Consider the following 24,572-nt stretch of genomic DNA (forward strand, 5'->3'; position numbering starts at 1 on the left):
CGCAGTCAGCTCCCTGGCACCGGGCCCCCTGGGCTGGATCTGCATGTCCTGTGAGGGGCAGGCACCCGGGCCAGCTCAGGGCAGTGGGCTGGGGGCGGGGATGCCTGCAGACCCGGGGGTGCTGTGGGGGCGCCCACAGAAACCCGGAGCAAGGCTGCTATGGTACCTACACATCCACAGGGCGCTCGGAGAGGACCAGCCCTCTGATGGAATCCGGCCCCTTCACCGCGCTGGGCGTCACCCGGCCTTCCCTTCGCCCCAGTGCTCGAGGCAGACCGTCCCTTCCTCCGAGGCAGTCAGAGTACAAGCTGCAGACATAGTCGGGTAGCAGGGCCTCGCTCCCAAAGTGGACTCGCAGGAGGCGCTGAGACGGTCTCCCCCCAGCCCCCTTCTGGCCTCCAGCCCCGGCTGTTTTCCTTCGAGCATACACATTTATATGCTTCCTTAGAAAAATCAAGATGTTTGTTATTTGCTTGCTTAGAAAAATGAAGATGCTTGTTAATTATTTTGCTGAGGTTTCTGACATACAAGAGGAAGAACCATGGCTGACTGTGGCAGGCAGCTTCTAGAATGGCCCCCAGTGGCCCCACCCCCAGGAGGCCCCTCCTGAGCACAGGCTGGGCCTGGCCACTGGCTTCTGAGACAGGGATGCAGACTGGGACGGGGCGTCACTTCCCTCATGGGCTCAGGCTGCACTGCTCGGAAGCGCCAGCGGTCCTCGGGAGCTGCCCAGGGCAAGGTGCCCAGCGAGGAACCCAGGCATCGTCCAGCCGCCTGAGTGGCCTCACGGTCAAGCGTGGCCAGTAAGGCAGAGCCTGGCCGTGCCTGGCATGAAGGCCTGCCCCACGGCACCTGCAGGGACACCAAGTTGCTGTTTGGGGGTGACAGTGATACAGGAACAGACAAGGAATACCGCTCCTGAGGACGGGGAAGACAAAAGGACACCGTACATTCAGTCAACAGATTGGAGCCTTTATTTTTCTTGTTCTTGAAATCTGGGTTTGCAGCAAAGCAAAATTGTCTCTACTTGATTAATAAAGAAAAGGAACTTATATTTTAATATAATTTACGGATGCATGATAAAGAGGATGCTTTTCCATGCATACTCCTTTAAGACCTCACTACCATTGTTCGTACTTAACTGTTGTAATATTTAAAGACATCATTTTATACTTTGAACAAAGCCAAGAGCAATTCTGAGTAATAATTACATAACAAACATTCTGGCTACAAGTTGTAAAACGTTAGGTTCTTCAGGAATAATACCCAGAAGCACTGTTTTTCCTTTCAGACCCTGGAGATGTGGGGGCCCCCTACACGTGCTCTTTGTCAAACTCGCAGAGGAAGTGCATGGTGAGGTGGCAGGCCACGTCGTTCCAGCCCCCTGAGGCCACCAGCTCCACGCAGTCCTCCTCATCGTAGGCATTGTTGGGTTCCCCACTGCGCCACTTGCTGAAGGTCTGCATGGGCGAGCGGTCCGCGTAGACGAACGCGCCCTCCCTCTCCAGGTCGTTGATGCCGATGAAGACGCGAGACAGGCCGGCCTGCGTGATGTAGGCAGCCAGCAGCGCGTTGGCGGCCTCGTCCTTGGGCATGCTCAGCGTGCCGCCCCGGCCCTGGCAGGCCAGCTGCGCATCCACGTAGCGCTTCTCTTCCTTCACCAGCAGGTACATCTTCTGCTCCGTCTCGCGCACCCCGGCGACGGCTGCGACGATAGGGCTGCAGGGTGAGCGCTGGTGGTCCCCGAACGGAGCACCGACCCAGCGCACCGTGCAGCAGGAGCAGACAGAGTCCCGGCCGGCCCACGGAAACCACGCCCGCATCCAGCAGTCCCCGGGGCAGGGCTGGGTGAGGCCCGGGAGCAGGAAGGTGCCCGGAAGCACGTACCGTTTTTTATGAACTTCAGCTCGGCCGTGAGCTGGGTGACCTGGTTGTCCATCTCCCCGATGGCCTTTCTCAGCTGGCTGCACTCGCACGGGATGCCTGCGGATGGAGACCACGGCCAGCATGTTAGGAGATGAACCCCCTCCTCAAAGCACCGACGTGATGCAGCAGACACGCAGGCCGTCCAGGCTGTGAGCGAGACTTAACCCTAAAGACGAGGAGCGGTGGGAGGGCGGCAACAGGGGCGCCCGAGTCAGGTCCGAGTTTCTCAGTCTCGCTCTGGTCACCGTGGGAAGGAAATCAGTGGGGTGCAGAAGTGGGACGGGGTGGGCGAGAGTGAGTGTCGTGACCGACACCGCTGGAGGATATCTGGACCATCACTGCCGGGGGCGGGGGGAGGTGGAGAGAAGACGTGACGTTTGAGAACCTTGGTGGAGCTGGAGCCCTTGGGTGATGTTCGGTCATCCATGCGTAGCCCAGCACGCTTCAGTTTAGGTATCTCCTCCTGGCCTCTCGAGAGGACCCTAATCATCATGCCCTGAAGAGCTCCACGGGGTAAGGAGCCTTTTCGGAATGTCACTTGGCCGTCACAGCATCCGGGTCGACTCGCAGGTGGAGTCACACCTGGCTCCAGCCTCCGCTCCAGACGTGGAGGGGCCGCTGGCTCCGCCCGCCCGCGGCCCCGCCCTCCCACGGCTCCGCCCACCCGCGGCTCTGCCCACCTATGGCTCCGCCCACCCGTGACTAGGCCCCGCCCCCAACCGCGGCCCCGCCCACCCGCAGGACTCGTCAGCGTCGGCGTCCGGCCCGTCGTCCAGACTCCCAGCCAGCCTTTCTCACCGACAGCCCGAACGCCCCCACCACCCGCAGGGCGCCCCCTCCCGGGGCACGGGTGCCGCTGCGCCTGGGTGCGGTCGCTCTGAGGGCACTCTCTCTGAGCGGTGTCTTCGAGGTCTCTGAGGGCCGAGCTGGAGAGCTGGGCCCGCTGTCCGCCCCACAGGCCCCTCAGCGCGCCCAGGGGCCGCCCCGGGGACGCGGACGGCGCGTGCCCACCTCATCCAGAGTCTGTGAGGCGTCTCCTGCGCCACCCGGGGGCGGGGGGCAGACAAGGACCGGCAGGTGCAGACCCGCCGGGAGGGGGTCTCAGCAGCGGGTCTGAGCGGCCGCGAGAGCCGCGGGAGGCCGCGGCAGGGGCCGGAAGCAGGACGGACGTCGGGGTGCCCGCAGGGAGGGACGGTCCGGCGCGGTGGGGAGGCTGTGTGTGCTCAAGGCGGACCTGCGGGGACGCTGGAGGCGCGAGCTGGGCGGTGGCTGGGCGGTGAGGGCCGCCCGGGAGGGGCTGGGGCAGGCGGCTCCGCGTGGAGAAGGAAGGCGGGCAGCAGAGGGGCTCCTCCGGGGAGAGAGGGGAAGTGGGGGCGACGGGACGCTGACAGAGAGGACGGGTCTGCCCGCCGCCGGAGGGTGGCCGGCAGGGACGAGCTGGGCTGGGGTCCCCTGGGGAGTCTGCTGCAAGGACTCCAGAAAGAGCACAACCAGAAGGTACAGACAGTGCTTTTCAGAGAAGCCGGGAGCTCAGAGCAAGCGGGCTCCCCAGAGACGCATCAGGAAAGGACCCCTGTGTCTGAGCTGGATGAGGAGCTGGGACCACATGCAGTCGGCAGGCAGACCACGGCCCGAAGCAGGACAAGGACACGTTCAGGCGGGAGGGAACCAATCACTGAAGGAGCCTAGGGAGCAGCGCCGGGGAGGGGGGTGGAGGGTGGCAGGTCCGGGTTCTGTCATGATTTAAACTTTCTAAAAGTACAGTTTTAACACATGTTTAAGAAAGTCTTGGACCCTTTATGCCATACCTGGTTCTCCATTAGGGCCAGGGGGTCCTATGTCACCAGAATCTCCTTTTTCACCTGCAAAAGAGAAGCAAGGCCAAAGTCACCAAGCAGGGGTGCGGCGTGCTCCATGAGCTCAGAATGTCCAGGTGACAGCGTTCATTCTCCCATGGGCAGTGCCCTGGGGTTTCTCCCGGTCCCTCCTCCCGCGGTGAACTGTAGGGAGATACAGTCTGTCGAAGATTGCCTCTCCAGGCTCTGCTTACATGACCGGGAACACACACATGCATGGGACTTGAGAGTTGACCAGACAAGCGTTCCTTCATGTCAGTCCTGGAAAGTCAGCGTGTTTCCTAGAACATCCATCATCTCAGGAAATCTTAGGCTCAGTGCTAGTCCTGTCCGAGTCCCTCATGACAGCAAGAGAACCCAGGTGGAACATGTGACCTCAGAGATGAATGGACCTTATGGGTTACCCAGCCAGACAGTCAAGATGAGACTGATCCTCCCCGACCCTCTCTGGGAGGCAGCAAGGTGTCACCATGGACACCTGAGCACCAGCCTTCCGTGGACAGGACACTCAGCCACTCTGCCCCTCCATCTCTCCCAACTTATGAAACAAGGGGGTCAGAGAAAGCCACGGAGACAGAGCTTCTAGCTGCTTTGAAATTAGACGATGGATATTTATTTTTAAATCACAGGGATGTCCCTAAAGCATAATCATTCTTCCCACTGAGAGAACCTAGGCATCTCTGCTGACCTGGCAGTGAAGGGATGGTGAAGTGCATATCCTTGGAGACCCGTGTTCTCTCTGATGGAGATGAAGAGAGCTCGGTAGGCTCCACCCTAGTGATGCCTTTGTTTTATCAGCATCAGGAGCTTGAGAATGACGCAGGGTTCAGCCTGACAAGGGCCCAGCATGGCAGCCTCAGAGACGCGGAAGCCCGGGTAAGCTGAGCCCACTGAGTGCCTCCAGGGCAAGCTGTCCCCCATGAGACCCCGACATTTACCCAGAGCATGTGCTGTGTGTTACAAGCATGCACACCCCTACTCCTAGGCAACGTCCACTGCCTTTTGCACAATGGTTAAAAGGCAGAAACCCCTCCAGCGACCCTCAGCAGATGAAGGAGCAAGTACAGTGTGGTCCATCCATGCAACAGAATATCGTTCAGCCTATGGAGGGAGGAGGTCCTGACGCCTACTGCAGCAGAGATGAGCCTTGGAAGCATCGTTCTAGTGAAATAAGATACAAAAGCGCAAATAATGTATGATTCCATGTATATGAAATATCTAAATGGGCAAGTTCACAGACAGAATGCAGATAAGTGGTCGCTGGGGCTGGAGGGGAGAGGGGAGTTACTACTTCATGAAAACAGTTTCTCTTTGGAGTAACAAAAGCATTTTGGAAATATATGTATTTTCAAATATCTATATGTATATAAACCAGCAGTGGTGGTTGTACAACATGGCAGTGGTACTTAGTGGCACTGAATTGTACGCTGAAAGTGATGCATTTTATGTTATGAGTGTTTTACCACCACTTTTTAAAGTTTCCTGGAAGCAATCATGTCCTCTGTGTCACGCACGTCTGTGTGCTCTGTGACGAATCCCCGGGGCAGGGGCTCCCTGCGGATTTGCTAGGGACAGAGGAGCTCTAGGGACAGTCCCTGTCCTCAGCGTGGGGCCCGAGGACTGTGCCCCGTCACCCCATCTGGGGCTTTGAGTCACGAGTGGGTCTAGGTGATCTCTCCTCATGGGGGCCACAGGGACCTGCCCTTGCCCAGCCCGGCCCTGGCAGGAAGGGCTCCTTGGCCAGGACTGTGATGGAGGGTGTGCTCACTGGGCAGAGCTGACCACAGCCAAGCTCCCTCACCCCTAACCCCCCGCAGCCTTCCAGGCCCCCCCAGCCTCAGTCTCCTGCTGCCAACACCTGCAACAAGACCTGTGAGAAGCCTCCATGGGACCGGGGGCCTGCCTGCCTCATCAGGAGCCTGGGGGTCCAGCAGAGGTGTAGATAAGCCAGGGGCTCAGAAATTATTCGCTGACAGAGGGTGGAGGGGGCAGTGCATGACGCTGAGCCACCCCTTGACTGCCCTGGGCCTCGTCTCTCAAGCCCACCCTCCAGGGTCGTGCGGGTCAGACGGGGTGACGGGGGCCTTGATGCTCGTGGGGAGCTGTCCCCCAGTCCCAGGAAGTCTGAGCCCCCCGAGCGGGAGGTGGACACACGGTGCATCCAGAACACCGTCCTTCCGCTGCTCAAACAGGCCTCCTGATTGTCCCCCGAGACCGGGCAGCTCGTGAGCCCTGCAGGGTGGAGGCACCCCTGCCTGGAGGCACCCAGTCGAGTCTGATCACTCCCCAAAACTAAACATCAGGGCAGACCCGATCACGTGTAAAGCGCATACAATGAACACGCCCCCCAGCGGCTCTCCGAGCGTCCACTGATGAGCCCGCGAGGGAGCGTGAGCCAGAGGTGTGAGTGAGATACCTTTGGAGCCGATGGGGCCGATCTTCCCGTGGCGCCCCACGCCGCCTTTCTGTCCTTTATCGCCCACGTCGCCTGGGGAAACAACGAAATCACGGTCGGCCGAGGCATGGGTAACGCGTACGGGTAAGGCGTACGCATGCCAGCCTCCCCGAACACACACGCATGCGCACACACACAGCCACGCACACATACGAGGAGGCCGGACACGAGGCGAGTCCTACCGCAGACGCCGTGTGCCCTGCGTGACGCTGGGGACGCAAGAGCGACATATCTCAGCGTCTGCTGGAGGAGGCGGCTCTAACCCCAGTGACGAGTGTTGTAACAGGAGACGCGTGGGGGCCTCCTGGGGTGGTTTGGCTGGTTTTCACACTGTTTCCTCATTGACCCACAGGGTTCGCTGGGATGCTCGCGATGGCCTCCTTAGGGGACATGCAGATCCGCTAAATTAGGTTAACCTTGGGCTCCACCGGCAGCCTCGTGAAGACCCATGCCCAGAGCAGCTGGAGGTCTCGGAGACCACCCACCCAACCACAGCTGCAGACGGGAGGGTAGAGACACAGCCAAGGGCCTTGCACCTACAGTGAGGAGCTGGGTAAATGGTTCCCGGCACGAGGACCCCACTGGGGACGGGCGGGCCACTGGAGCCTGGGGAGTGACCTCCTGCCTGGGGAACATGCCGTCTCACTCGGAAGACCCACCACTGCAGAGGAGCCTGGGTCACACTGGGGTAGGTCGGGTGTGAGCCCGGGCCTGTCACCCGGAGTCTGCTGTTTGCTAAAAAGATTCCAACTAGAAAAGGTGAGAACACAGTGCGGGTCTCCTACAACCTGAGGTTCACTTCTCCCTGAGACCCCTGCAGCGGGGCGCTCAGAACAACACCTGCCCACTCCTCTGCTCCCCCGAGACGGCGCCTGCCACCCCAAGCAGACAGGAGAGGGTAGGAGGCTGGGAGGAGGGCCTAGAGCGGAAGCACCTCCATCAGGAACAATCTGGTGAAGTGCTTCCTCCCCCGCTTCCCCCACCACATGTAAAACCTCTCAGCTTAGCAGTCGATCAAGTAATGATTCAGTTCATCTGCTGAAGGACGCAGTCAGGGTCTAGCACACATCCTGCTGTTGTAAATAAGTCATAACCGGAGGATGATTGCAGAGCCCCTGGCGTTCAGCCCATCTGTGAATTGCACAGCCGAACTTCACCACTAATTCAAGGTTGCCGCTGACAGAGGGCACCTGTCCCCAGCATGTCTGTGTCCGGCTCCTGCCCTTGGAGGAGTGTGGGACATGGTCCCTGCTGCAGGGAGCTCTGAGAAACCAGGTACAGATACGGGCAATCAGACAGTCGGACACTAGCGGCTCATGGGGCAGGGGATGGAGGCAGGCCTGGAGCCCAAGGCCAACGGGGAGCGAAGGCGCTGCGATCTGCAGACCCGGGAAGAGGCCCCCAGGGGCTTGTCACCACGGATGGCTGGACCCACCCCAGGGGGTACTCCACAGGTCTGGGAGGGGTGTCCCCACAAGCTCCCAGGTGATACAGATGCTGGTCTGCATCCTGGTCCCAGAACCAGGCTTGGGGGCCCCTGAGGTTTTGGGGGCACGAGAAGGCTGGAGGTGCAGGAGGCCACCTGTGCAGGCCGAAGCTGGGGCTCAGCCAGCCCTGCGTCTGGGCCCTCAAAATCGACTCTCTCCAAACGGTGTGATAATAATGTCCTCCTTGTGGCCTGAGATGCTGGGTGCACGGCGCTGCCCACCTGCCCCAAGGAGCCGTGTGTGGGGCGCTCAGAACTTGGGCCCTGGCTGAACTCCTCCCATCATTCGACACCACCTGGACCCACACAGATACACAGAGCCCTGGGCCCACCAGCTCATGCACCAGAGTCTACATTTTAACACATCCCAGGGTGACCCCAAGGCCCTGAAGCTGGAGCAGGACCGGGCCTGCTCCCCGCCTGGTGGCCTCACAAGAGGGCCTCTGTGCAGAAGGCCAGGCGCTGGGGGAAGCTGGGCCCCAGGTGTGGCCAGCATGACCAGCACCCCGCCCTGCACGGTTCCCACACATCAGGCCCCCCAAGGGCAGAGTGACAACAGCTACCAGCTGTGGGTGCTGCTGCGGGCGGTGTTGGTGCTGGGCAACTCACGCACACACACGTGTGTGCACGCACACACATTACACATGTGTGCACATGTGTGTGTTACATGTGTGCACACACGTGTATGCTAATACTTATATACATGTGTGCACACGTGCGTTCATGCAAATGTGCTCATGCACATGCCTGTGCATGTATATGCATGATATACACATGCACACATGTGCGTACACACGTCTACACTCACACAGACATGCACACATGAACGAACACCACATTCAGACATGCAAACGTAAACACACACCCTGCAACCCTGCCATCCTTGCAGAACTTGGGCTGGAACGGGGAGCAGGAGCCGGCAGGTCCTGCACCCTGATCCTGCGCACACGAGACCTTTGGGGTGTGGGCTGCCGCTCCTCATGGAATATTCTCTCCGTGGGGTTTGCTGGAGAAGGAAGAGGCGAGAACCACTGGGTCCCCTGACATATCCACATGCTCTCTGCTTGAGGGTGACCCACGGTCAACCAGAAGCAGCAGAAAAGCCAGGTGACTGCCAACCCGGCAGGGACTGGATGCAACAAGAGCCCACTACCTTCATCCTGCCTTCTCTCGAGTCCTTTAGGACAAAAAAGCAAACTCCCCTGCTCTGGAAGTGGGGGAGGACCGGGAACACACTGGACACACTCAGATCCTATCCCTCCACACCTCCGGAGCCGGCAGTGGTGGCTCCCGGGGAGCCCGTCCCCTCCGCTAATGAGACGGGCACTGCGCACATTTGTCCTCTGGACACGCACAAGGGACGGGGCTCGCAGCGGGCTGGTGATTCTGATTAATTTTAATGAAGATCTCACACAGTCCTTTGAAGAGGAGATGGGGCAGAAAGAGCACTTGGCAGCCTGCTTCCTCAGCGATTTTTAACGGGGATGACGCACACGTTCCAGCGCCCAGAAAGCCCATCAGGGTCAGGATCACCCTCCATCCTCCCGGGCCGGGAGGGGCCCCAGCTCCTGCGCTTGGGGGCTCAGCGGGCAACCTCTTAGCTGCGTGTCTGGGGGCTTGAGACGACACGTGATTAGCAGGTGGTGTCAGCAAGCCCAGCTCATGCCGTGTGCACAGGGCGTTTGGGCAGGAAGTGCGGGCAGGACTCGCATTCCAATGAAGGACCCCAGCAGCGGTGGGGTGGGGGGGTGGTCTGCTGCGCACGGGCTGGTCTTTGTTCTTCCAGAAAAGCCAGCCAGCAGCTTGCAGGCACTTTCAGCTGCAGCTGCTTTGAGTTCCCAGCAGGGGGGCTGCTCCGTGTGTGACCAGAGACACCCCCCCAACACATGGCATGCCAACTGACAAGGGAGGCCACCCCCCGCCTGCAGCAGCCCCACATCGACACAGCCGGCCTTCCGTGGGAGCTGTGCTGAGAAGGGCGCCAGGGGCAGGGTGCTGCGGTCCCACCCACCACACCCCCCCTGGCACCGGCCGACAGTCTTGCCCACCTCGGCCACCCCCCCAAACCAAACCTGAAGCTGTGTAAGCCCAGCTGGTCCTCCTGCTTGGAGGAGCATCTCGGACCAGAGTGTCTGCCTGACGGGCAGCAGGGGGAAGCCAGCCCAGCATGGCCAGATGCCTTGGCCACAGACCACCCCACCCACCCCGGAACCTGGGGAGGGGCGGGTCCCCGCACAGTCACCCCGGCCCTCAGACAGGCCACCCACAGATTTCATGGGCATTCCTTCCAGGTATTTCCCAGACAACTGACTGAGGGCCTTCCAAGGGCCGGGTCCTTGATGGGATGGGAAGACTCCAGTCAGGAGCCAGGGGAGAAGGGAAGGAAGGGGTCCCACGGGAAAACGGTGCAAAATCAGGGAGACTGGATGCCCGGGGGGCATTCGGGACATCTGGAGGGGATTCCTCACACTTTCTCAGCAACTCACAAAAATGTTCCTGGTCGGACAACTAGGATCCCACATGCCTCGGGGGAACTCAGCCCACGGGCCAAAACTAGAGAGCTCCCGAGTGATGAAACAAAGATCCCGAGTGTCCCAGTGAAGGCCTGACGTGGCCAGGAAAGTCAATATGTCTTTTTAAAAAGCACACCAATGTAGCCTCTCACTGCTGCCAGGATGGCGGCTCTCCGAGGAGGTGAGGGTGATGGCGGATAGCCTTCTTTTGCTTCAGTAAGAAAGAAAGGGTGGACAGATTTAACCCTTTTGAATGGCCATATCCACCCATATTTCAAAGACATCAGCATTTCGATCTACAATTACATGCCTGGAATTTATCTTCCAGCCCCACTCATGCACATTAAGAATGACATTTAAAGATGACTCACTGCGGCCAGGCCCTAGGAAACTGCAAACCTGCCTTAACAGGAGACCAGCCAGATAAAACCCAGACACCATGTCGTCAGGAGGGAGCGAGCAAACCCGCGTGTCCTCCTGTGGACGGATCTCCAAGTACACGGACAAGCGGAAAGAATAAAACGCACGACAACACACACATTTTGCAACTGCTCTACAGAAGCAGGAAAGAACAGAGCTCACTTGGTCGTTCCAAAATATCTCTGCGAAGATGAAGAACCCTGACAGTAGGTCAGTGGGGAGGGTGGCTGGTGGGGAAGGAAGGAGGCTAGTCCTTGGGAATATATGTTTTGAACTTTGAGCCAGGAGCATAGTTGGTTTATTTTTGAATTAATTTGTTCCAAGTAAAGGCAGAATAAATAAAAACCAGCTCCTGGGCTTGATGGAGGGGTGGTGGTGACAGAAATGCTCTAGGTCTTACGTGGGACCAGGGTTTCACAGGCTGAAGTCACGGATGATACATGCCAAAAGGAGACGGTGGGTAAATCACACCTCGAAAAAATGAGAAAACAGGGCATGGGCTGACAGACATAATGGCCTTTCGCAGCCTCCCCTTGACACCAGTGTTGTGAGCTTGGCTGGGGACGGGCTAGACCATCTCAGGGCGTGTTCTCACAGGACAGTGTTCCAGCGCTGACAGAGCACTCCACACACCGCTTTTAAGGACTTCGCAAATTTTAAAGCAGCCGCAGTAAGTGTTCCTAAAGAGGACGCTTGCTGACCTCGTCGTGCACCGTGTAGCTGCTGGCCTGTGAACCTCAGCACCAGCCCAGGAAGCAGGTTACACGCACCATTTTACTAGCGAGGGAACAGGGGCAAAGTGACCTTCGTTCTCGGGTTTCAGAACCCGCCCAAAAAATGACTAGCGTCCATCAGCCATAAATGGGAGGCCACAGAGTGTCCCCCACCAAGGCCCACCCAAACCTGCACCCTCTCTCCCCTGCACACCGCGTAACTGCTTCCATCGCTGTTTGCACACCCTCATGATCGCGCTTAGTGTGACGATCACAGGGCACGTGAGGGCCAGCCAGAGCTGAGCTCCACGCCCTGAGCCATCCCGTGATGTGCGCCCCCAGGAAGCACTTAGTTTCCTGGGGCCAGTTAAAAGAGCGCTCTATGCGCCTGCTCACTCACACTCCCCGCCCTCTTCTCCCCCGGCAGCGCCCGCGCCCCATCCGTGCTCGCGGGGCCCAGGGGCGGCAGGTACCTTTCTCTCCCGTGGGGCCGACTCTTCCGGGCCGTCCTGGGCCGCCTTTGTCCCCCTTCGCACCAGCGTCCCCTGCGGAAGAAGCCACAGGCCGTTAGGACCTCACGCCGAGCGCCGGGCGCCGGCCTCTGTGCGGAGTGGGCAACCGCAGAAAGCTGCTCCGCGTCTGTGCCTCCAGCCGGGCCCTGCCCTCCCTCCTGCCCGGCCCCAGGGGCTTCAGCCCCGCATCCCCATCCCTCCCACCAGCCTCCCTCCGGGTCTGCTCTCCAGACTCTGCGTCCTCGCCCACCCTCTCCCGGCAGCCATGTGCCCCTCTCCAGCCAGCCCTCAGGCCTGGCGCCGTCTTTCCTTTCATTTATTTTGTTCAGAACCAAAACAGGGAAATGGGCTGTCTGTTGAGTCTCCCAGATGCTGTGTACTTGGCACGTCCCGAATCGACCCCAGGGTTTACCCCCAGAAGTGAGTCTCTTCTGTGGGCTTTCCTGCCGTTGAGACATCGACTCGCCCGGACGCCAAGCCCCAGGCCCCGAGATGTTCTGGTTTTCCATCCCCCTCGCCAAGGCTGGTGGGCTACAGTCCATGGGGTCGCAGAGAGAGACAGAGAAAAGTCGCTCAGTCGTGTCTGACTCTTTGCCACCCCACGGACGGCAGCTGACCAGGCTCCTCCATCCATGGGATTCTCCAGGCAAGATTACTTGAATGGGTCGCCATTTCCTTCTCCAGGGAACCTTCCCAATCCAGGGATTGAACCTGGGTCTCCCGCACTGCAGGCAGACTCTTTACCATCTGAGCCAAAGACTGGGAGGCAACGGGGAGAGTGAGTATCCGCCAGCCGCACAGGCCAGCCAGCTCTCCAGGTCTCCCTCTGCGGCCCCCATGCCCGGCCGTGTCTCTGCAGCTCTGGGGGTGCGTGGACCATGAGCCTGCCCTCACATGGCTCGGGACGGGACAGGTCATAGAGAACCCCGCGGCAGCAGGTTAGGATGTGGCGGGAGAGGACGGAGTCCTGACGGAACATCCCGGCCCCCCGCCCGCCCCGGTCCCGCTCCAGTCCACGCCAGAATGACCTTCCTAAAACGCAGAGCCCGTTAGGACACCTTCCTTGGTTGGAGATTCAAAACCACCGGCTGCCAAATGTCCCTAAAAATAATGTCCCGTCTCTAAGCCCCACAAGCCCATGCCCGGAGCCCAGGTCTTTCTCACACGGCTGCTTCCACCGAGTCGGCCACGACCGTCAGCCCACCTGGAGGGGTTCCTTCTCATCATCAGACCCTCTAGGAGGCTGTTCCTCAGCCCCCCGAAGGTGGGTCTCCCCTCTCTGGAGACGGGGAGCCTGTCCTCACCACAGTCATCACGCCTCTCGTAGCTTCCCGCTGCACCCCCTCCCGGGAGTGGGTGTGGCTGACGCGCCTTCCCAGGTGTGCACAAAGCAGGCACAAGTTCCCAGGTGTGCACACGTTCAAGTGCACTTCCGTCCTGCGTGAACGCTCCACGTGCCCCTTCCCTGGGTGGCCAGCTTCTCTGAGATTACCGACTCCCCAGTGACATTGCCCAAACCGATAATCTGGCCTAAGAGTGTGGGCTGGGAAGCGTTCAACAAAGAGACGAGCAAAGTGAGCGCCAAGGAGACCTGGAAGGCGGGGGGCATGTTACCGCCACCCCAGCACAGCCGTGGCGGCTCCGGGAGCCACTACTCAGGGTGACTGACACGTGAGGAACACACACTCCTTGAATCGCCGGGTAGTTCTCGGGACTTTTTCTTATCTTTTAAAAAGGAATGGCAGCCCACTCCAGTGTTCTTGCCTGGAAAATTCCATGGATGGAGGAGCCTGGTAGGCTACAGTCCATGGGGTCACAAAGAGTCAGACATGACTGAACAACTTCACTTTTTATCTTTCTTTAAAAGGAAGAAAACCATTGCAGCAATGGTCCTGGGAGAAGCACTGAAGCAGCAGCTAACAGACTCATCTGTTACCGCCAAGAATCGGCGGACACTGCAGGGCCACCGGCATCGTGAGAGAGAAGGAACAACCCAGGAGGCAGGACTCGGAGGGCAGCCAGACCTGCTCTGAAATGAGACCCAGAGGATCCCCGCAAGGACGAGAGGGAACAGGAGCAAAGGTCGGTGAGAAAGGACCAACTAGGGATCTCCTGCATGAAATGGATTTCCAAAACCAGCTGCTCTAGAGACAGGGCTTCCCGGGTGGCCCTAGTGGGAAAGAACCTGCCTGCCGGTGCAGGAGACGTGGGTTCCATCCCTGGGTCAGGAAGATCCCTGGAGGAGGCCACGGCAACCCGCTCCAGTGTTCTTGCCTGGAGAAGTCCATGGACAGAGGAGCCTGGAGGGCTACAGTTCATGGGGTCACAAAGAGTCGGACACAACTGAAGCGACTTAACACACACATAGACAGGCTGAGCAACAGAATAGCCAATGACAAGGCTAGTTTACGAAACAAAAGATTAGATAGAAGGACTTGGATGAAGGGCTGGAAAGTTTTGTTTCGGTTTTGAAGTTATCGAGTCAGAGTTGAAGAAAAAACCCACAAATCCCCACACCCACCACGCAGGAATTCCAGAAAAGGGGAACAGACGTCTGAGCCTTCATAGCTGTGATTTTCCAGCTCTGCGGAAAGTCACGAAGGGTGTGATGCGAGCGCCCACAGAGCAGCAGCAGAAGAAAATGAGGGAAACAACTCAGACGTGCTAGAGTGACACACGGGACGTCCAAAGTAAAGAGAAAATTCTGCAAGCAACACGAGCAAAAGGAATATGTAAAGCCTGCGAGCACGTGCATGGGAATTAGACGGACGTGAATCCCCAGTAGTGACATGGGCTACGAGAATAAAATGAGGCAGGTTTTCAACAAAAGGCCATAATTTAGACAGAGATCGGGAGGGGCCTCCCCGATGACACGGCTACTGACAGAGACCTGCTGAAGCAGGCGGATGCACCCAGGCAGGGAGTGAGGGGGGAGAGGACCGCCTGGGCAGGTGAGGAGCGGCGAGCCGGGGGTCTGGGCCAGTGGCGGGGAGCCAGAGTAGCCTGCGCTCAGACCAGGCGCCCGCCAGGCTGCGGGAGGGAAGCGCCCATCAGAGCACCTGCTGCATCGCAGGAGGGCAGTGAGGAGAGTGTCCACGTCTCTGAGAGCACCCGGGGAGCCCGGACCTCACGGGCGCCTCTACAATCCTGGAAAAGTAGCACCAGCAAACCCACCAGGTTTTCTTTCATCAGTTAGGATGGATTCCGAGAGCTCACACACCGCTTCATTCATCTCCATAGCATTACCACCTCGCCCCCCGCCCCCCGACACCCCATGTGACGCAGGAACCGTGTCCACTTCATGGATGAAGACTCAGGCCAGAGACAGGCCACACGTCAGCCCTTCAACCCTGGCCTCAGCCACGCTTCCTGGGACAGCCAAGCCCCGGGGAGCGGACAGGCAGCCAAGCCCCTCCTTGGGGAGAGAAAGTCATCATGCCGCCTCCTGCCCCACGTCCGCCCACTTCCACGGGCCCTCTCCGAGGATCCGGCAGGGGTTGGGAGTGAGGATCCAAGGTCAGCAAGAGCCTGAAGAGCCCCGAACATCACCTCGTGTCCCCGGACTCCCCTTGCTGAGACAGGAACAGGAATAAGACATCGCCCGACATAGTTAAGGCTTCCTGATGAGTGGGACCCATGGGGCTTCTTTTCTTTTTTCTAATTAATTAATTTAACTGTAGGATAATTACTTTACAATACCGTGGTGATCTTTGCCATACATCGACGTGACTCAGTCACGGGTACACACGTGTCCCCCCGTCCTGAAGCCCCCCCACCTCCCTCCCCTGAGGGGTTTCTCTCCTCCCAAGTGTAGGCAGAAAACCCTCCTCGCCCTTCTCCCAAGGCTCTGGGGCTCTGACCCGTGACTCTCTGGCTCCAGGCCCTTCAAGCCTCCCCCAGCGCTGGACGGAGGCCCCCAGCCTTCCTCGCAGTCCTGCCGGGGGTCGTCCAGAACCTGGAGTCCCCTGGCCTCCTTGCCCCAGGCCATGTAGACTGTCCCGCCTGGCTCCCTCATCTCTGAAGAGGAGGGGATGACCTGTGTGCTGGGGGTCGCTGGAAAGACTCACCCTGCCCCGCCCACCCTGGAAGGCAGCCCAGATACCGAGGCTCAGCACCGGGAAAGCTCCTGGTCACCTGTCCAGCGACCTTGACCTTGAACTTGACTTCCTCCTTGCACACGCACCCTAGAGGTGCTTCCAGGAACACAGGCGTTTTCCAAGCCCTGTTGGTGGTCGGCAGGCCTTGAATTCATGGTGTCTGCTGTCTGGGGCATAGAGCCTGTACTCCTGCGGGGCTGGGGGTGCTCGCTGCGGACTGTCCTCCTGACCCCTCCCGCACACACACGTGATGACACGCATCCGGCAACGCACACCAGCCCGGGAGCACGGAAGCCTTTCGCCACAGCCGGGTCTCTGTTGGGCACTGATCTGGGGCCGGTTTGCTACGTCAGGTTCTGAATGACGGGTATTCGTCGTGTCTCCACCAGCAGAGGCTGACGCTTTGCTGTCTCGCTCATTTCCCGCGGCTGTGTGCAGATGTCCTCCGGCCTCAGGGAAGGGAGGCTCGCCTGGCACCTGCGCACCACGTCGAGATCCGTGGGCGAGCTCCCCGCCTAGACTGCACTCAGGGAGACTCTCCACCGGAGCGAGAAGGCAGGGCGCGCATCGCAGGCTGAGTTCACAGCCTCTGGGGGAGGACCACAGTGGCTCGGCTCTCACCACACCTGCTGCAAATGCCGAGTCTGCGGGCAGACCTCCCCAGGCCTGGAGACGGCAAGAGAAGGGGACACGGGCCGGGAGAAACATTTCAGAAGAGCGAAATTCCCAAGTGCGTGTGTGAGTCACGTAACTGGTTTATCAACCTTCCTCCAATCAATTTTTTTCCAGTTGTCATGCATGGATGTGAGAGTTGGACTATAAAGCAAGCTGAGCACTGAAGACTTGATGCTTTTGAACTGTGGTGTTGGAGAAGACTCTTGTGAGTCCCTTGGACTGCAAGAAGATCCAACCAGTCCATCCTAAAGGAGATCAGTCCTGGGTGTTCATTGGAAGGACTGATGCTGAAGCTGAAGCTCCAATACTTTGACCACCTGATGTGAAGAGCTGACTCATTGGGAAAGACCCTGATTCTGGGAAAGATTGAAGGCGGGAGGAGAAGGGGATGACAGAGGATGAGATGGCTGGATGGCATCATTGACTCAATGGACATGAGTTTGGGTAAACTCCGGGAGTTGGTGATGGACAGGGAGGCCTGGCGTGCTGCAGTCCATGGGGTCGCAGAGTTGGACACAACTGAGTGACTGAACTGAACTGAACCAATCAATTGGATAAAACCTTCAGAATAACGATGCCATTTTAAAATCTCTGAGTGGCAGGCTTGCTAATACACACTAGTGTTCTCCCTGCAACCCCATTGTTTCAGCCATAATGGAAAGGGCTCTTACTCTCTCTGAATGCAAAGACAGCATGCTATTTTTGGGTCTGCAAACGGACCTCACCTCAAGCACAGCACCAGTCTGGGAGAAGGCCGCCTGGAATCGTGCTGAGAAGGACCTGAAGCCCCTGTGGACTCGGTGGAGGAGGCGTCTGCATGGGACGGCAGAGGCGGCAGCGTTCAAGACCCTCTGTGCCTCCAGGCTCCCTCTCTAAGGAGACGGGCACTGGCTGGTCCTTGCGAGCTGAGTCTGGCCCCATGTTTATCTAATGGACAAGCGGAGGCCACGCACCTCCTCTTTCACCTTAAGAGCAGGACCCGTATTGTGTTTCTACTTCCATCCCCACCGGCCAAGGCCATTCCTGACACGCATGCGGTCATCAGACCTTTCACAGGCTCTTGGGCACGTTCCAGGCAGGTGTGGCCGGCAGAGCCCTTGTCCCCTCCCTGGCTCCCTGTGTGGCCGGAGCACCCAGTGGTCGGGAAGCCGCTTGGAGAGGGCGGGGGCGGCCGGGCATCCCCTGTGCCCTGAGGCTGACTGTGACGCTGACGCTCTTCACACCGAGGGCTGGAGGAGTCCCAGCCCCGCCACGACCCTGAGCCCCATGGAAGGGCCTGGGGTCAGAAGGGCCTCTCTCTGCTCCCAGGGGCCTCCTGCTCTCTGCGTCCGGGAGCGTCCCGGAGCACCTTCGAGGTCAGAGACGGAGCTGTGAGCCGGGGATCCAGGCAGTGAGGACCAGCCGAGCGCAGCTGCCCCCTGCTCCCCCTCTCCCGCCGCAGGGGCCCAGGTCTGGGGGGGCCCTGCCATGATGCCAGCCTCACTCTGCAGGGGGCACGTGTGCACGAAGACCTGAGCGTCTCTCCTCCACCCTTTCACCGCTGCCCCGCACAAAGCCCAGAACACTGAATCCCTCCTCGCTTCCAGCCAGCACGCTCTCATCCAGAAGGCCCTCACACGGCCCCGCAGCTCTGAGTCAGAACACGCCGTGCAGAGAGTATCCAGGTGAGATGCGGGCGGGCCCGTCAGCGTGCCTCTGCAGCCGGTTCACAAGGAGCCTGTGGAGTCCAGCATCACGCAGCTCACCCTGAATAGCCGCTGCAGCTTGTTTGCCAGTTACGCCTCGGCAAAGCCGGATAGCTAAGAAAAAACAAGCTGTCCAGATCCCAAGGGCTTTTGCAAATATACTAGGAAGTTTCTCCACTGGAAATGCAGGTTTGATGTCGACAGACTAGCATGAAACTACACGTGTGAGACGAGGCTGCCCCTGAGATCAGGATCCAGACCGCACGCTGAGTTATAGCATGTCACCCACGGCCCCAGACATCCCACGCCGCGGCTTGGAGCCTGTCCAACCTCCTGCTAGCGGGTGAGCCTGGTGAGCAGGGTCCAGGCTGATTCAGCGACACACCCCCTCTGCGGAAGACCTCTCACAGCATTTGCTCACTGCACCTGCCCAGCCCGTGCGTGTGGGAGGGGCCGGGGGGACAGCCGGTCAGCTCTCTGTGGACTGGCCTTTGCCTGGCAGTTCAGTGGCGCATCAGGTGGTGAGAGACCATTGCTGAAGGAAGTGACCGGTCCCTGGGGCAGCTGCCCATGCGGGAGAAAGCCGTACCAGGCCCATGGAGCATCTGGGCCAGAGACATCTCATCTGGATGTGGCAGAAATGGTGCCGAAGCAGATGGAGACAGCATCTTCTCAGAAGCGCCCTCGAGATGCGCTTGTAAACCCAGATGCCTGACTCTAGATGCTGCCCCCATTTTGTATTTAATCTGTGGACATGGCTGAGCCGTAGACAGGCGGGGCTGCGCCCTCCTGGACTCTGCTCAGAAGCGCGGCTGCTGACACGGCGGTGGGTCTCCTTCCAGCTTTTCTTCCAATTTCTGTGCATTTGTATATTTTTATTGGGATTCAGAAGGGACCATTTAAAATTGCTGACTCTTTCTACAACAACTGGTCTATGTGTAAAGCGTTCCTTAGGATCTCCTCCTGGTTGCCTTTCCCAGGTTACCCACTCGCCCACCGGCCTCCATGTGGGAGGCCCAGCCCAGGAAGCCTGGGGACCGTACCTTTGAGGCCGGGAACGAGGATCTGCACGGAGCAGGCGTCGTCCACTGTCTGCTGAGAGGCCCCAGCCCAGAGCACACACAGGAAGGCCAGGCCCATCAGAGCCAGAGCCCGCTTCATGGTGAGGCTGGCAGGACGCTGACTCCTGGAGGGAGGGGGGAGGAATAAACAGTGACGGGAATCCCGAAAGCCCAGAGTGAGTGACAGTGCGCAGGCCGCCAGCCTGGGGCCGCTGCCATCGTTCTGGGGCATCCCTCTCTCTCCCTCTCTCTCCGTCTCTCTCTGCCTCTGTCTCTTTCTCACTCAGGTGCCAACTTAAAATCCTCCACCCAGACGTCCCCGTCCCCTTGCCCAGCGGTGACAATGATGACCATCCTGGGAGGTGTTACTCCGGATTCTTATCTTTTGGTTCTTTATAACTAAGGCTCATTACACACAAAGGCAGGTTCATCATCAAAAACCAAACGCTGGAGAGCCAGCCCTTCACACGATGGCGTCCTGACCCCAGTCTCTGGCGCCTGCCCCGGCCACGTCTCCTGCAGAGGGGCCCGTCCCCACACCTGTGAGCCCGCTCCCCCTGCCCTGCAGTCGGCTTAGCGGACTCCTGGCCAGCGCAGGGCTAGTGCATCCGGATCTCAGTCCTGGGATCCTGGTTCTCACTGCGTGGTCTTACCTGCTTGACTCAGCATTTTATTTTGCTTGTTTAGCTGCTCAGTCATGTCCGACTCTTTGTGACTCCATGGACTGTAGCCCACCAGGCTCCTCTGTCACTGGGATTCTCCGGGCAAGAATACTGGAGTGGGTTGCCTTTTCATCCTCAAGGGGATCTTCCCGACCCCGGGAGCGAGCCCTTCTTTCCTGCATCGCAGGTGGGCTCCTTCCTGCTGAGCCACCAGGGAAGCCCTTAGTCAACATTAGCGCTCCAGGAGACATGTACATTGTGTTGCTACAGGCGTCTGTGGCTTATCCGTTATCTCCTCACATCGATGAGAAGGCATCTCACCAGGAGGGCTGGGGCGGGAAGAGAGGGAACCCCCGCTTTAGCGGCAGATCGCTTGTGCTCAGGTCGATGGACTCTGGTTTCTTGGTGTTTGTGGGATGCAGGCCATGTTCAGATTGTTTTAATTAAAAGTGTACATGAGAATATCCTCTCTAGCTAGAAACATCTGCATCAGGAGGCTACCAGGGTGTTTAGCAAGACCTATTGCTCTGACTGGTCATAGCAAACACCCTCTTCCAACAACACAAGAGAAGACTCTACACATGGACATCACAAGATGGTCAACACCAAAATCAGATTGATTATATTCTTTGCAACCAAGGATGGAGAACCTCTATACAGTCAGCAAAAACATGACCGGGAGCTGACTGTGGATCAGATCATGAACTCCTTACGCAAAATTCAGACTTAAATTGAAGATAACAAGGAAAACCACTAGACCATTCAGGTATGACCTAAATCAAAACCCTTATGACTATACAGTGAAAGTGAGAAGTAGATTCAAGGGACTAGATCTGATAGAGTGCCTGATGAACTATGGATGGAGGTTCGTGACATTATACAGGAGACAGGAATCAAGAGCATCCCCAAGAAAAAGAAATGCGAAAGAAGCAAAATGGCTGTCTGAGGAGGCCTTACAAATAGCTATGAAAAGATGGGAAGTGAAAAGCAAAGGAGAAAAGGAAAGATATACCCATTTGAATGCAGAGTTCCAAAGAATAGCAAGGACAGATAAGAAAGCCTTCCTCAGTGATCAGTGCAAAGGAATAGAGGAAAACAATAGAATGGGAAAGACTAGAGATCTCTTCAAGAAAATTAGAGATACCAAGGGAACAATTTCATGCAAAGATGGGCTCAATAAAGTACAGAAATGGTAGGGACCTAACAGAAGCAGAAGATATTATGAAGAGGTGGCAAGAATATACAGAAGAACTATACCAAAAAGATCTTCATGACCCAGATAATCATGATGGTGTGATCACTCACCTAGAGCCAGACATCCTGGAATGTGAAGTCAAGTGTGAAGCATCACTACGAACAAAGCTAGTGGAGGTGATGAAATTCCAGTTGAGCTATTTCAAATCCTGAAAGATGATGCTGTGAAAGTGCTGCACTCAATATGCCAGCAAATTTGGAAAACTCAGCAGTGGCCACAGGACTGGAAAAAGTCAGTTTTCATTCCAATCTCAAAGAAAGGCAATGCCAAAGAATGTTCAAACTACCGCACAGTTGCACTCATCTCACACGCTAGTAAAGTAATGCTTAAAATTCTCCAAGCCAGACTTCAGCAATACATGAACCATGAACTTCCAGATGTTCAAGCTGGTTTTAGAAAAGGCTGAGGAACTAGAGATCAAATTGCCAACATTTGATGGATCATCAGAAAAGCAAGAGAGTTCCAGAAAAACATCTATTTCTGCTTTATTGACTATGCCAAAGCCTTTGACTGTGTGGATCACAATAAACTATGGAAAATTCTGAAAGAGATGGGAATACCAGACCACCTGACCTGCCTCTTGAGAAACCTGCATGCAGGTCAGGAAGCAACAGTTAGAACTGGACATGGAACAACAGACTGGTTCCAAATAGGTAAAGGAGTGCATCTGGGCTGTATATTGTCACCATGCTTATTTAACTTATATGCAGAGTACATCATGAGAAATGCTGGGTTGGAGGAAGCACAAGCTGGAATCGTTTGCCGGGAGAAATATCAATAATCTCAGATTATTGGCAGAAAGTGAACAAGAACTAAAGAGCCTCTTGATGAAAGTGAAAGAGGAGAGTGAAAAAGTTGGCTTAAAGCTCAACATTCAGAAAACTAAGATCATGGCATCCAGTCGCATCACTTCATGGCAGATAGATGGGGAAACAAGGAAACAGTGTCAGACTTCATTTTGGGGGGGCTCCAAAATCACTGCAGATGGTAATTGCAGCAATGAAATTAAGATGCTTACTCCTTGGAAGGAAAGTTATGACCAACCTAGACAGCATATTAAAAAGCAGAGACATTACTTTGCCAACAAATGTCCGTCTAGTCAAGGCTATGGTTTTTCCAATGGTCATGTATGGATGTGAGAGTTGGACTATAAAGAAGTCTGAGTGCAGAAGAATTGATGCTTTTGAACTGTGGTGTTGGAGAAGACTCTTGAGAGTCCCTTGGACTACAAGGAGATCAAACCAGTTCATCCTAAAGGAGATAAGTCTTGGGTGTTCATTGGAAGGACTGATGCTGAAGCTGAAGCTGAAGCTCCAATACTTTGGCCACCTGATGCTAAGAACTGACTCATTTGTAAAGACCGTGTGATGCTGGGAAAGATCGAGGGCAGGAGGAGAAGGGGATGACAGAGGATGAGATGGTTGGATGGCATCACTGAGTCAATGGACATGAGTTTGAGTAAACTCTGGGAGTTGGTGATGGACAGGGAGGCCTGGCGTGCTGCGATTCATGGGGTCGCAAAGAGTCGGACACGACTGAGTGACTGAACAACAACTGCTCCGACCTGGTCTCAAGAAGACCGCCTCTCGAGAAAGGGGAGCAGCGGGAGAAGGACCCTGCGTGGCGGACAGCCCCCTCAGCCCTTCCCTCGCCCCCTGGCCCTCTGCCCACTTGTGTGTCTGTGCCCACCCACCCAGTAGGTCCTGTCAGCAGAAGCTGGGGTGGGCAGACCCTGGTGGGAGCCTGTTTCCCAGCCTTCAGACTCCTTCCTGCCCTCTTAGAAGAGGAATTTTGTTTTATAAACCAGGAAGCTGCAGCCCCTCCCGGCGCCTCTTCAACAACAACACCCTTATCTCCCGGCCACGACCCGGGAGGCCAGAGCCCGCGAGACTAGGACCCTCCCCTCCATGAAGGAGGCGGCTTTGCAGAGGGGAAAGGAAATTCAATTTGGAACTTTTAGCAGAAATACATTGTAAGAATGAAACAGGCAATGAAAAAATGAGGCTTCCTGTATGCCAAACATGCAATTGTACATTTTCGTTAAACACCCACAGCGGGCCCAGCACCTCATGGTTACCTCGAGTCCCTGCAGAGCAGCATGTTTCTTGGAAGCGCCGCGGGTCTGGGGGGCAGTCACCCCACCCCACTCCACCCCCCGTGACATTCCTGCAGTGACACTGGGCCTCCCCTGTGGCCACAGCACGGCCAGCGTCACCCCAAAGGCACGCATCTTTCCTGTCTTCTTACCAAAGACCCCCAAAGGAAGAAGAGCCCTTTTCCGTATTTCCCCCCCTAACTTTATGAGAATCATCCATGTGTTCTCTTTATTTGGCATATAGGTTGTTCAAAACCGTAAATAAAATTGGAGAGCCGTGAAAGTTTGGGGTGCTGCTCTGCTCACCCCCAGGGCAACACGTTTCCCATCAAACCAAAAACCCGGTTATACACACTCGTGGCTTCCAAGCATCCCCCGTCAGCTTCAGGACTGGGGCCCAGCTTCAGCCCGCAGGCAGGCGTTGGGGATGGGGGGCCCTGTGACACTGCCCAGCCCAGTGCTGGAGGCGGGGTGACCCCTCCCCGATTATAAAGGGACCCGACTTGCCCCGACAGCTTGCCTTCTGCAGCCCCGCTGGACTCCCGTCACTGTGCCCCCCCAGGAGCTGCTGGGCTCCGGGTTTGGGTAAACTCTGGGAGTTGGTGATGGACAGGGACGCCTGGCGTGCGCGGCTCATGGGGTCGCGAAGAGTCGGACACGACTGAGCGACTGAACTGAACTGAAAGCGCAGAGGAGCAGCTCTCCTGGGCGCCCTCCTGCGGGGCACGTATCCGGGCTGGGACTCAGGGAAAACTGCTGCTCCCCGCTTGAGTCAGCTTGGCAGGGCTTGCCTCGGTCTGCTAGTAACTGGTAGACTAAGTGCTTCTCCTTGGTGGGCTCCGGGCGGTCTCCACCATGAACCAGAGCATTAACCTGGCCTTGGTCCCTGCGACTGGCCGACCCGGAGTAGACCACTCCGCCCCGCTCCCAGTACCCCTAGCGCCCCCCAGCAGCCACGCCTCGCGGCCCCAGCATCTTCCGCGGGGTCCCCCCGTGTCCCGCCCCCAGGCTGCAGAGGGGCCGGCAGAGTCCCTACCTGAGGCGCACAGCAGGCGGAGGGGCGTCCTGGCCGCGGCCGCGGGGACTCTGCACCCCGGCCTGGGGCCTGCACTCAGACCCACGTCGGGCGAGTGGCCTGGCTGTCAGACGGCCAGTGACTCG

At 57.6% G+C, this 24,572-nt stretch overlaps 1 protein-coding gene across 1 annotated transcript; it reads right to left on the reverse strand.

Annotated features, from left to right (window-relative positions):
- Positions 1-969: 969 nt before the first annotated feature.
- COLEC11 (collectin subfamily member 11) lies at positions 970-24,572 on the reverse strand. Its single transcript, XM_065947182.1, has 7 exons — positions 24,448-24,572; positions 19,382-19,524; positions 11,843-11,914; positions 6,199-6,270; positions 3,735-3,788; positions 1,888-1,983; positions 970-1,705 (listed from the first exon to the last, which is right to left on the reverse strand). Exons 2-7 carry the CDS (start codon positions 19,497-19,499, stop codon positions 1,314-1,316), a joined length of 804 nt encoding a protein of 267 aa, XP_065803254.1. The 5' UTR covers positions 19,500-19,524; positions 24,448-24,572; the 3' UTR covers positions 970-1,313.

The sequence above is a fragment of the Muntiacus reevesi genome, chromosome 10, assembly GCF_963930625.1.
Source record: "Muntiacus reevesi chromosome 10, mMunRee1.1, whole genome shotgun sequence".
NCBI classification, from domain to species: Eukaryota; Metazoa; Chordata; class Mammalia; order Artiodactyla; family Cervidae; genus Muntiacus; species Muntiacus reevesi.